This window comes from Octopus sinensis, linkage group LG9 (genome assembly GCF_006345805.1).
Source record: "Octopus sinensis linkage group LG9, ASM634580v1, whole genome shotgun sequence".
In the NCBI taxonomy this organism is placed as follows: domain Eukaryota; kingdom Metazoa; phylum Mollusca; class Cephalopoda; order Octopoda; family Octopodidae; genus Octopus; species Octopus sinensis.
The window spans coordinates 74,380,230-74,395,229 of record NC_043005.1 but is presented as its reverse complement, the minus strand read 5'-3'; the positions used below and the strand labels follow the sequence as shown (position 1 = coordinate 74,395,229).

The window sequence follows — 15,000 nt, the reverse complement described above, 5'->3', positions numbered from 1 at the left end:
TATATACACTATATACATGTATATTTATATGCAATATTTATTTTATATATATATATATATATATACACATATTACATGTATATTTATGTGCAATATTTATTTTATGTATATATATATATATATATATATATATATATATATCACCGTGATCACCGTGACCTACCAGGCTATCAGATGTTGCTACACATCGCTGGTCACAATGCGTTTCGCATTGTTTTAGCCTTTAAATGAGGCCACCCCGCTGGCTAAGCGAGCAGGCCAACAGAAGAAAGAGTGAGAGAAAATTGCGGCGAAAGAGTACAGCAGGGATTGCCACCACCCCCTGCCGGAGCCTCGTGGAGCTTTAGGTGTTTTCGCTCAATAAACACTCACAATGCCTAGTCTAGGAATCGAAACCGTGATCCTATGACCGCGAGTCCGCTGCCCTAACCACTGGGCCATTGCGCCTCCACACACACACACACAACCACACACACAACACATATACCACACACATACATAATATATATATATATAGATATATATATATAGATGTAGATAGATAGATAGATAGATAGATAGATAGATAGATAGATAGATAGATAGATAGATAGATAGATTGATAGATAGACAGATGAAAGCATGTATGTACTTATGCTGGCATATGTGTGTATATGTGTTTAAGAGACAGGTTTCAAATGGAGTAACAATGTAATAATTATCTACCTTCCTCCGGATGCTAATGCGTCTGATTTGTAATGTTTATATAAATATACATTTAAAATGCTTATATTATGATTAAACAAATAATGATTATGTTAAAACGAAACATATACGACTTAATTCTCAATGAATGCGGCGCCAATAATTTCTTATCCATGTATTTGGAGTGAATATGCATTAGTAGCAACACTTGAAAAGGAAATCAACATGATAGAAACAGAAAAATAGAAAACAAATATGAGATTAGTGTTTATATTTTGTTGATTTAAGGAAATTAATAGAAAACAAATGAATTGCAAATGAGGTGATTGAAAAATGCATTATGATAAATATAATCGATTGTGTAATTAAATGTATCGTCTGCTACGATGAGAGGAAGTAAGACAGTGAACCGACAGAACCGTTGGTGCATTGGACGAGATGCTTAGAGACTTTTCTCTTTGCTTTTTATGTCCTGAGTTCAAATGCCGCCGAAGTTAACTTTGCGCTATCTATTCAGTATCGATAAAAATAATCATTTCTACAATAAACACAAGGCTTGAAATTTTGTGGGAGGGGCTAGTCGATTACATCAACCCCAGAGCGTAACTGGTACTTATTTCATCAACCCCGAAAGGATGGAAGGCAAAGTCGATCTCGGTGGAATTTGAACTCAGAATGTATGAACGAACGAAATACCTATTTCTTTGCTACCCACAAGGGGCTAAACACGGAGAGGACAAACAAGGACAGACAAACGGATTAAGTCGATTATATCGACTCCAGTGCGTAACTGGTATTTATTTAATCGACCCCGAAAGGATGAAAGGCAAAGTCGACCTCGACGGAATTTGAACTCAGAACGTAGCGGCAGACGAAATACTGCTAAGCATTTCGCCCGGCGTGCTAACGTTTCTGCCAGCTCGCCGCCTTAGGATCGATAAAATAATACCAGCTGCGCATCGACTAAACGCTCCATCTAAAATTTCAGGCATAGTATGAAGAGCGATAAATGCGTACCGCACGCTCTCGTGCAGTGTCTGAGTATTGCTGGCTTCTGGAGTTATGTCGAACAGTTTTTATTGCGTGTGGGACAAATCCGATTGTCAGCTGAATCCATCGCGAGGATCACCTCACCATCCATCTTTAACAAGGCGGGACAGGCGGTATTCCTTTATCGAGTAGCTATGGAGAAAGAGGTTGTGTGATGGACGGTGTTGAACAGATTTAGGAAAGACAACTTTCTCTTTGGTCAAGCCCTCATGGACTTTTTCCATCTCAGTGAATTTTTAAAAAAATGGGTGATTGACAAAAATGGTCTGGATGAATGGCCCTGCTCTAATGGTAATCCATGGTAATCCGAGGAATGCAAATGGAAGAACGAGCTCGTTTGTGGAAGTCAGGGTACAATTAGATTTGAGGAGTTTCTTGATTGGAGCTAGATGGCAGGCATTTTATTAAAATTATTTTTATATATGTGTATACTGTATATATTATCACCTTCTTCTTATCGCTTTATTCTATTTTTATGCAAGCCGAACATATTTTTGTAACATATTTTCCTAATAACTCCTCTTCGTCACCTTTGAGGGAGCACTACAAGCACATAAGTGCGGCCACTCATGAGTGGCCGTGAGGCTTGCAGAGCGACGAAAGCGTACTACACGAACTCTTGTGTAGTGTTCGAGTTCCAATGACTTGTGGATTTATGTCGAACGACTGTGGCCGCGTGTAGGACCGATCCGGATACAGGCCGAGTCCGTCGTGGGCATCTCCCCACCAGCCGCTTTTAGCAAGGCTGGTTAGGCAGTGTTCCTCTGTCTAGTGGCTATGGGGAAAAATTTTGAGTGGTGGACGTGGCTGAAAGAGTTGAGGAAAGACACCTTCCTCTTCGGTCAAGCCTTCATCGACTTTTTAACTTCCACTTGGAAAGGAAAGAGAGGCTGGAGAGAGAAATGCTTAAACCAAGCGAATTCTCCAGAAGCAGAGTGACTGGGGTAAAAATGGTTAGTGTGAAGACAAATACTCTAAGCATGCACCTGTAGACTGATGAATAACAATTAGGCGAGGACATAGGTACTTGTAGGTCAGGGTGATCTAAAATCGGAGGGGTCCTTCATTGGTGCTAATATGAGGCACTCCTGTACCAGAACTGCATCATCCACGTGTTCACATTGTTTGTACACAAAGTGTATTTTTTACCCACATCCTCAATTTCATTTCCCTTTCATTCCTTCATATGTTTTAGGTAAACACCCACACAAATTCTAAACTGTTCTTGTAATGCAGGATGACAGTGCTAAGCAATGATGTGTATAAATAAAAATTGTTACCATTTCAAAAATGCCTAAGGCACATTTGAACCCGTAGGAAAGTCATTCGCTGTATTTTGCCATGGAGAAAATTTCTCGCTGTTGTTAAACGGGTGTAGATACACCGAATTAGCTTACATTGAACAATGGAGAGAATATCATAAGAGGAACCTGTCTCTCTCATCAGTTCGCAGCATGAGTCTTTCCGGTATCTGTGACTGAAGGCGAGATAGCCATTCCGGAATGCATGCATCCCATAGTTTGGTTAGGGGCCGCTGTGAGCTGACATGGCCTATTTGCTTACGGGGCGAAATTTTTTTCATAACAAAAATAGAGTGAATAGCTTTCTTACGAGTTCGAATATACCTAATGCACATTTGAACACTGATAAGAAGTTTGTATGTTCTCGTAATAATGGTCTCACATATTATTCGCTCCTGGGACAAATAAAAGAAATCATCATCATCATCATCGTCATCATCATCATCACCATCATCACCATCATCATCATCATCATCATCATCATCATCATCCTTATCATCATCCCTACCACCATCACCACTGCATCATCATCATCATCATCATCATTCGTATTGTCAGACGATTGAATGTCAGTAAAATATACGCTAATTCCTTCCAGGTTCTTATTTAAGTGTACTTAGGACTAATGTTGCAGGAGAATTTTACTTCATTTGTTTTTGCTCTTTTATTTCACAACACAATATGAAAGATCGTTGCAAGTACAAGGTGTCAACCGTCACAGCCAGCTACATTTGTACAAATTTACTTCTGTAATGACAATTTCCGGTGCAGATGAATTTTTACCGCATGTTGCTCGAAATGATGGAATTTAATACCATTCTTTTAGTCACACTGAAGAGACCAAATCGGAACCTATTATACTAAACAAACCATTCACACTACACACATGCACACACACACACACATCCGCGCACACACTCGCACACACACGCACACACATACACGTACACGCACAAGCACACATTTATATATATATATGTAGGTATGTTTTATATATATGAATGTAAGAATGTATAATATGTGTATATATATATACTTTTATATATATATATACTTATATATATATATATATAATATATAATATATATTATATATATACTTATATAATATATATATATAATATATATTATATATAATATATATATACATATTGTGGCACTCCGTCGGTTACGACGACGAAGGTTTCAGTTGATCCAGCCAACGGAACAGCCTGCTCGTGAAATTAACGTGCAAGTGGCTGAGCACTCCACAGACACGTGTACCCGTAACGTAGTTCTCGGGGAGGATCAGCGGGACACAGCGTGTGACAAGACCGGCCCTTTGGAATGCAACAGAAACAGCAATAGTAAGAAAGAGTGAGAGAAAGTTATGCTAAAGAATACATCAGGGTTTGCTACCCCCCGCCCCTGCCTGAGCGTCGTGGAGCTTTAGGTGTTTTCACTCAATAAACACTCACAATGCCCGGTCTGAGAATCGAAACCGCGATCCTATGACTGCGAGTCCGCTGCCCTAACCACTACTGGGCCATTGCGCCTCCACTATATATAATATATATATATATATATTATATATATATATATATATATTTATATTTATATATATATATATATATTAGAGAGAGAGAGAGAGAGAGAGAGAGAGATGTATATATATATATATGTATGTATATAGGTATATATACATATATATATATTCATATATATACATCTATATATAAATGGGAAAGAGAAATATAGATAGATATACACACATGTGTGTGTGTAAAAAATTATATATATTCATATATATGTATATATATATATATATATACATATATTTATATATTTATATATATATATATCTATGTATATTGTCGTCTACTTAAGCTTGCATGACTATCACACACATGGACACATATGCACACATACACACACATGTAAAATGAGAGGGAAAGAAAGAGAGAGAGAAATAAAGATAGTTAATGTAGTTAGAATGCAGTTTGTAACGCCCACGTCGTGTAAATTAAACAAATGTGCATACGTTCTGTTATTCTCTTTGCACACGGGAAAATATATCATTAATACAGTGCAAGATTCCCTGCTGCGTGTGTATTCAGACTTTCATATGCTCACACGTGATCCATATCCTGTAAACTTTCAGATGCGTTTCATGGAAATTTATCCGTAATTCTTTAGTAAAACTGTTCGTTATTGGTTGTTAGCAGAGTAAGATCGTATTGGTCTATGCAACAAAACGATGATCTTCAACATCTGAAATTCTTCAAATTGGTGAAGTCTATGTTTACTCAATCCATTAGACTATGGAGTAGTTTTGTCAATCATTTTCCAATTTATTACTGGCTAATTTTTCCAGTATCTCCAAATAAATCGGGACATAAAAGTAGGGTTTTCCCTGTACAAGGACCTTAAGGAACACAAATGTTGATTGTAACGTTCTTTGAAGTTGTTAATGGTGAAACCGATCTTTCTTCTGAGAGCAACTGATGCTCAATAGATTACTTATTGAGTGAAGAAGCGATTTCGACTGTCGGATGGGAGATCTGTAGGCGTGTTTTCTGATTGCAGTGCTTGACGGTCGAAACGATATTGTCTAGGAAAGCATATCTAATCTTAACATAGCGTTCATTAAAGAGCACTTTTGTGTGTTTTGGGGAAGTGGTGCCTTACAAGAAATAAGAAATTCCTGGTTTTAGTCATGCTGGTGTATAAAACATGACAAAAGAATCCAGCTGGATTACTTTGTTCTTTTAACTTCCTCTGATTTGGGCTGTTCTCAGACAAAGTCTGGGACCAGTTGCTTGCAAAACAGTGGACTCCTATAAAAGCTCGAAAAGACAAGGTGATGATGGCAGATCGAGCTCCGGCAGATTAAATATCTATAAAAAGCGGAGACAGAATGAAACATTCAAATATTGCTATTATAAAATAATAAAAATTATTTGCTCACTTACCATCGTATAGAACATACATACAGTTTTATTTTCATCGTCTCCATTCGGACAGTCGGACATACCATCACATAACTGTGTATCATCAATGCATGTTGTTTCTTCATTTTCGTTATATACCGGACAAGCAAGTCGAAAACTGGAATCTATCTTTTTGCATGCTGTAAATAAAGTAGAAATAAAGAAATTTCGTTTATACGGTTTTCTCTCTTTTTATTTTCAAAGGTTCATTTTATGTTTTATCTTTTAACATTCAACAATTTTTTTCAGAAATTCTTATCGCCATTATGCTTGTGAAAAGACCTGCAACATATTAGCGTTAGTAGAAGATGGTAGAGAAAAATTGTTTTTCGATTATAAACATTAAATTGAATTTTACACCTTATAAAGTGCGAATTCCAGACAAAAGAATCTGCCAAAGAAAATCGAACAAGACATCTGTCTTTATCCAGACGATCGTACAAAATTTTAGAACAAAACGACTAGACACGTTTTATTTACTCAAATTAGTGCTCACAAAGGGTCAGTAGCTATCTTGCTTATATATGTCTTGCCCGCCACAGAAGAATCTTCGATATTTCATGGGTCTTAGTCCTAAGCTACACAAAGATCATTTCATGTTTTTTTTTTTTTTTTTTTTTTTTTTCTCTCTTATCTGTTACATTTTATGTAATCCTTCAGAATCCACTAAGTTGATGCCTCTCTCCCATTTCCAAAACTATTATACGGGCGAATGTCAATTATCCTAATATACAGCTTACCAAACTGCAAAATAGCATTGTCACTCAGTACTGCAGTCTAACAAAGCCCAGGGCAATTTTCTCAAGGTCGTGGATACTTGAGAGTAGCGTACTGTACCTGTCAGAGCAGCCTGTTGTACCTATCAGAGTAGTATGTTGTACTTATTTTCTGTTGGTGGACTACGTCATTGACGAATTGAGCGTTATGACCATCAATGCATACTTTGTTATATTTATCAGTTACAGAGTATGAACAGTTGATCTCGACACCCCTGCTCAAAGATTGATTAGTGTTCTTGTTATTCATATTTGTCGCCTACAATTCTTTTTATCGTTTGTTTTACAGTTTGGTTAAAGCAGCGAGCTGGTAGATATGGTAGCGAGTCGGACGAAATGCTTAGCGGCATTTCCTCTGACTCTTTACATTTTGGGTTTAAATTCCGCCAAAGTCGACTTTGCCTTTCGTCATTTCGGGACTGATAAAATAAGTACCATTTCATTTGAACACTGGTGTTGATATATTCGGCTTGAAATTGCTGAATTTATGCCATAATTAGAAACGATTTTACAGTCAAGCTGATAGATCAATTAGGAATTAGGTATCGTAAACAGAGTCACAGTACAGCTCGAATAATGGGCTAAAATCAAGTACAAAGAACGAAGCATTCAGATTCTCTCAGTTTTAACTCTCTATACAATTACTGACTCTCGGAGTAATGCTTTATACTATAATTCACTTCGTGATACTAGAATTCTTATCTCAACAGTAATGCGATCATTCATTAATTTTATTTCACCATTTTATTTTATATTTAATGCATGTTTTTAACTTTATCAAATGCCGACACATCGCACATCAACTGCGTCTGGAATTAATTATCAATTTAATTTCATGCTTATTTAAATTTTACATTTATCGCGTTCTTTTCCATTTAAACGTTACTATCTTTTTGAAACAGTTATTACAATGACATGCAATTGACAACAAGAGCAGCGGCACAAATCGTAAACCTGGTAATTAATTATAGTTGTTTTAAAAGGAATTTAATTCCATATATGTGCTTTTTTGGGGTCCTTCAGAAAGAACTAGCATGGTTTCCTATTTGTGCAGGCTTTCAGTTACGTATGCATATTGTGTGCGTGTGTGTGAGTGTATGGATTGCATATATATATATATATATATATATATATATATATACTTACATATTCTTAGATTACTATATACACATATGCATAATTATACACCCATATATTTACACATATATAAACATGTACACATGTGTTACATTAAAATTACTTTTTACACATGAACATATGCTTCGTTCAGTAAGAGCTTGTCAAACAAATGAGACATTTGGTTGAGTTGATGCATTTCATAGACAAAAATTTATGGTCTACGAGCACACAGACACACACAGACACACAGACAGACAGATAGTCACACACACACATACACACTCATAATTGGTGATAAAATTCTAGTGCAAGCGTGAGATAGATAACCACCAAATAGTGCTCAGTGGGAGCAGATTCTTAAACTCCAATTTTGTCATCAGGGTAAAGCAGCCGATAGAAGCGGAATGTATATGAAAGAAGAATTATGAACAAAGAATATCAGATTAAAGGAATAATTTAAAGGAAACATTGTACATACGAATTACTAGCTTACATCAGGCATATTGCATATGTAGGTTTTCATATGAATACATTCCTTACATCTCTTATTGATTATTTGTCCGTTTTTTCTATATAGGCGCAGGAGTGGATGTGTGGTAAGTAGCTTGCTTACCAACCACATGGTTCCGGGTTCAGTCTCACTGCGTGGCACCTTGGGGAAGTGTCTTCTACTACAGCCTCGGGCCGACCAAAGCCTTGTGAGTGGATTTGGTAGATGGAAACTGAAAGAAGCCCGTCGTATATATGTATATATATATATGCGTGTGTCTGTGTTTGTCCCCCTAGCATTGCTTGACAACCGATGCTGGTGTGTTTATGTCCCCGTTACTTAGCGGTTCGGCAAAAGAGACCGATAGAATAAGTACTGGGCTTACAAAAGAATAAGTCCCGCGGTCGAGTTGCTCGATTAAAGGCGGTGCTCCAGCATGGCCGCAGTCAAATGACTGAAACAAGTAAAAGAGTATGCCTATATATGTGTGCATGTGAGTTTATATATATATATATGTATGAATGCCTGCATGTATACATGTATGTATGTATGTATGTATGTATGTATGTATGTATGTATGTATGTATGTATGTATGTATGTATGTATGTATGTAGGCATGTATGTATGAATGTATGCGTGTAGGTATGTTTGTATGTCTACATGCATGGATGTATGTCTGCATGTATGTATGTGTGTGCATATATCTATGCATGTTTGTATATATGCATGTATGTCTACATGCATGATTATATACATTTATGTATGCATGTAGTTATGTATGTATGTCTACATGTATGTATGCCTACATATGTGTATGTATGTCTGCTTATATGTACGCATGTATATATATATATATATATATATATATATATATATTATATATATATATATACATGTATCTATGTATCTATGTGTGTATGCATGTATCTATGTTTGTTTGTATGTATGTATGTCTGCATGCATGCACCTATGCATGTTTGTATGTATGCATATATGTATGTTTGCATGGATGAATGCATGCATATATGAATACATACATGCATGAATGTATGTATGCATTCATATCTGTACATATATAAAGCTCAATCAACAGATGAAGTCTAAAACCTACTAAAATAGGAAAAGAATAAAGGCTACATCAACATTTAGGAGGCAAAAATAGGTAGAGATGCAATGAGTGGATTTGTAGACGGAAACTGAAAGAAGCTTGTCGTATGTGTGTGTGTGTGTGTGTGTGTGTGTGTACGTGTGTGTTTGTCCTCCCAAACTTCGCTTGACAACTTCGTCCTCCCAAACTTCGCTTGACAAACGATGCTGGTGTGTTTACGTCCTCGTAAAATAAGTACTAAGCTTAGAAAGAATAAGTTCTGGGGTCGATTTACTCGACTAAAGGCGGTGCTCCACCATGACCGCGGTCAAATGACTGAAACAAATAAAAGAAAGTAAAAGAAAGAAATAATCAAAATTGAATTAGGAACGATATTCTTCAAACCGATCAGAAAACAGACGCATTCTAATTAAAATTTATTTCAGCATTCTCTGTTGTGTCTCTGAAATCGATCAGGAGAAAGCGAACCGAAATTTGGAGACAAATGATGGTTGAAATTTAATCACTTGTTTGCTTGTAATGAATCAAGTTACCAGTTTATTAATTTTGAGAGAAGAACGACAGCTATAACAAACAAGTTCATTTGTGTAGCATGCTTGAGAAATCCAATAGTTCACTTGATAAAGAAAAAAACTAACCCTTTTATATTGATAGTGCGTGTCAATCAACCGAAAGATCGGTAATTATTATTGATTAGTACTGGACCCGAGTTGTGTTCATGAATCTGTCATATCGATGAATGAGCTGTACAAGCATGGAATATATAATATATATATATATATATATATATATATATATATTATATATATATATACATATACATACATACATACATACATACATACATACATACATACATACATACATATATATATATATATAAATTTGCAATGGTGAGTTGAAGAATTTCTAAGTCGTCTTGGTAATTTCCTTAGTGTCATTGAGTCTGGAGTCTTATTCTGATCACTCATATACTAATGACAGTATATGTCAGCTCATACAAATATGTCGGCCAAGAAGAATTTTGCAGTTACGTATACACATGCACTTACACACGCATACACACGCTTGTACATATGCACATGTGTAGAAATACATTTTAAACGATTTTGTATGACGTATTTATGTAAATTGTTATTTGATATTATTTTAGATAGTACACTGTACATCTTTATGTAACTAGTACACAGTATTATTGTCAGACACAAATGCAAACTTACACGTACGCACGCACGCAAACATTCACATACGAACATTCAAACATTTTCACGCATACGTAATACAAACCAATAGTATACCATAACATATCTCTACACACATGTATATAGACACACACATACATATACATGTATATATATATATATATATATATATATATATATGAAAACGGAGAAGTTTCAATTGAGGTCTTATTACTTCTATTACTATTTTTTTTTTTGGCATTTTCTTTAATGTCTTAAATTTCGAATTGATGAAACTAATCTTTCTCTTTTATAGACAGAAATTGGGATTCGAGAAAGAAAATCTGAACCCGAGACATGAAACGAGATTTAATTTTTAAAAATTGGATTCCGTTATTGCATTAGAATTTTAATTTCCATTTTTACCGAAAATTATAAAAAGCGATTTGAATTAAAAGAAAAAGAAACATTTCCATTTTAGTTCTTTATTTCTCTTTCTTAGAATTTTGGTTTATAGAAATTTATTAATGGCGTACTGTGTAATCGACTTACTCTTTTGCCAAAACTCGAGAATCATTAGGTGAGTTGGCACAATTAAACCTTCCTTGGATTTTCGTGAATGAGAGACATATCTTTTCTTTGGAACTACGCTGATTTATTTTTGTTTTTCTTTATATATTTTTCTTGAGCCCTCGGATTCCGAAATTGTGTTCATAAATTAGGAACTACATATAATAATAATGTTATATTAAGGAAACATATTTCATAATAATTCCCAGAGTGAATATTATATTACACTTAAAGCATACACATTTATATGTGTGCGTGTATGTATGTATGTATGTATGCATGTACGTACGTATGTATGTATTTATGACTAGGCATCCTTTTTTTACTATTCCCTATCCACCTATGAACTCCCTATCTACTATAAATATGAGTACGTGTGCACGTGTGTGTGTGTGTGTGTACGTACCCTCACGCATATGTATGTGTGCCTGCGCGCGTATGTGCGTGAAAGAGAAAGTGGGTGTAAAGAGAGGGGAGGTAAAGAGAAAGCGTGCGTGTGTATGATGTGTGTGACTGTGTGCGTGTCCATGTCTGTGTTATGTGTGTGTGTGTGTGTGTGCTCATTTATGTATGCATGCGTGCGTGTGTGTTATACATAGGAATGGCACTGGAATGACCAATTGACTAGGAATTGCACTTAGTAGTCGTTGTCTGTGGTCGATGTTATTAAATGGCAGCGTGTGTAAATATATTTCTCTCGGTTATCTCGGTCTACTTATCAATTATAACTGCGTCGTGCGAAATGCGTAGCTGTATTTCGCCTGCCGCTACGTTCTGAGTTCAAATTCCGCCGAGGTCGACTTTGCCTTTCATCCTTTCGGGGTCGATAAATTAAGTATCAGTTACGCACTGGGGTCGATATAATCGACTTAATCCGTTTGTCTGTCCTTGTTTGTCCCCTCTGTGTTTAGCCCATTGTGGGTAGTAAAGAAATAGAAATAGGTATTTCGTCTGCCGTTACGTTCTGAGTTCAAATTCCACCGAGGTCGACTTTGCCTTTCATCCTTTCGAGGTCGATAAATTAAGTACCAGTTACGCACTGGTGTCGATGAAATCGACTTAATCCTTTTGTCTGTCCTTGTTTGTCCCCTCTGTGTTTAGCCCCTTGTGGGTAGTAAAGAAATATGTATTTCGTCTGTCTTTACATTCTGAGTTCAAATTCCGCTGACGTCGACCTTGCCTTTCATCCTTTTGGGGGTCGATAAATTAAGTGCCAGTTACGCACTGAGGTCGATGTAATCGACTTAATCCCTTTGCCCGTCCTTGTTTGTCCCCTCTATGTTTATCCCCTTGTGGGCAATAAAGAAATAAGAATCGTTAGCACGCCGGGCGAAATGCTTAGCGGCATTTCATTCATCTTTACGTTCTGAGTTCCAAATTCCGTCGAGGTCGACTTCGCCTTTCATCCTTTCAGTGTCGATAAAATAACACCAGTTAGGCACTGGGATCGATAAAATAAGAACCACTTGAGCACTTGGATCGATATAATCGAGTTACCTACTCCTCGAAACATTGCTGCCCTTATTCTAAAATATGAAATCAATATGATTGCACTGACGGAAACTGCGTGGAAGACCTGTAATTCAAAGGGCGCTAAGACAATAACCATAATGATCGTACACAACTTTGAATGCCTTAGGATACTTAGAATCACCGTTTTATGATCTGAGATCGAACTCTGTCTTTTTTCCGTTGATGGAAAAGGTACATTGAATGAGTTAGGTGAATTGGAATTGGAATACGTAGAAAAATATTTGTTGTTTTGTGAATAGAAACACACATTTATATAGGGTTATCATAAATTCAATCGTCTCTTTTCAATATTATTTGAATTAAGCTAAAATATATATATATATATATCGTAATGTTTTATTTTGTTCTTTATCTATTATCATTATTATTATTATTATTATTATTATTATTATTATTATTATTATTATTATTATTATTATTATTTTGCTCTAGTTTTCCTCGCCAGCTTTTGTTTATCGGTTTTGAAGTTTGAATTAATTTCACCTCTTTTCAGACATATGATGATGGAATGCCAAGGCGAAAAGAAAAAATAATAATAATAAATAAGCATTTTCGACAACGCTCACCCCAACGTCGCTAATTTACCCAAAAATGCTACCCAAAAGCTCAGTTGGGAAGTTCTTCCGTAACAACTGTATCCTCTTGGTATAACGCTTTCAGATTTCCATCTTTTCGATCGGTTTCCAACAGCTAAGGTGTTTCGTTCAACAAGTACGTGCAGCTAAAACGTGGCTCGACAAATTCTTCGAATCAAATCCTGGTGCTTCTGCCACCAACGAATTAACAAACTAGCGGGACGTTGACAAGAAATCGTAAACAATGAAAGGGAATATATCACTGACAAATTTGCTGATGAAAAATAACGATTAAAATAAATGGAATCGAAATAATCTATTTGATTACGCAATATGAAATGATATCTAAAATGAAAGCGTCCATCACCTTAGTATTTTCCCCAGCCACTAGCGAAAACATATAACAGGATTAATACTTTAGGAATAAATTTCCTGGGGATAATTTCAAATGTTATCTAAATCTTGAAACTGGATCCAACAGTTAAGGCACGTGTCACTTTGACTACTGCGTAAGTAACGTGCAGAGAAGGGCCTACTTATTAAAGATTCAATATCAACTAGGTTAATAGATTTTACATCGGGTTCTATAAACCAAAACATGTGTACGAATGGGTAGACATTATGGTATTTAGAACGCGTAAAAATATAAAGAAATAACATGTAAACACACCAAACGAACAGATATACAAAATAAAGTGCTTATATTCAGACACAGATGCGCATACGCCCGAACACACGTACAGGCACACACTCGCAGACATGCGTGCTCACACACATATTGATTTTTTTGTTTTTGTATATGAAAAAGCGCAACCTATATAGGCGTGAGATAAGCTCGTTTGAATTGTTCCCTGTCTATTAAGCATATAAAAGTACCCAACCAGACGAGCTAAAACATTTTGTCTAACCTTGACCTGTTTCAGCAATATCCATTTCCTTGTCTCTCTCTTGTTTACTGTCATCCTCTCTCCCTCTTTGTCTCAGTATATATATATATACATATACATATACATATACATATATATATATATATATATATATATATATGCACACAAATATTTACATATATATACATATATCCATATGTGCATATATATATATATATATATATATATATATATGTGTGTGTGTGTGTGTGTGTGTGTGTGTGTGTGTGTATGTGTGTGCATATATGTATATGCATGGTGTTCATACACACACAAAGTCTGATATGTAATATAAAGAATCGAAATAACTTCTAGTTAGAGGTAAAACTCATTTACCATATTTACTATTACCGTCTGTGACCATATATATGTGTGTGTGTGTTTGAACATATGTATGCATGCACACACATATATACATATATATACAACACACACACACACACATATATATATATCTATATATTATAATATTATATATATATATACATGTATATATGTAAAAAAATACAAACCGGGACAAGAACGTAAAACCTTTAGAAGACGATACAAAAAACACGGACGGGACATTCGAAGCCTTCGATCTTCAGTCAAGAACCGGATCATCCTCGCAATTTCGGCTGATTAATCTTGAGATTGCTCCGACCTGGCCAGCCCCAAAGGAAAATCTAAGCCAAGCGCATTGTATACATTATATATTTACCATATATATATATATATA

General features: G+C 35.7%; 2 protein-coding genes across 3 annotated transcripts in view; one reads left to right on the top strand and one right to left on the bottom strand.

The window, feature by feature from the left end:
* Positions 1–15,000, top strand: part of LOC115215365 (mucin-2) — a 510,799-nt gene that overhangs the window by 236,323 nt on the left and 259,476 nt on the right. The window lies entirely within an intron of this gene.
* LOC115215366 (myb-like protein I) overlaps positions 1–15,000 on the bottom strand; it is a 283,128-nt gene that overhangs the window by 66,996 nt on the left and 201,132 nt on the right. For both annotated transcript variants that reach the window (XM_029784515.2, XM_036506032.1), the window contains one exon: positions 5,986–6,143. In XM_029784515.2, coding sequence (XP_029640375.1) covers positions 5,986–6,143 — 158 coding nt within the window. The remainder of the gene's footprint in view (positions 1–5,985; positions 6,144–15,000) is intronic.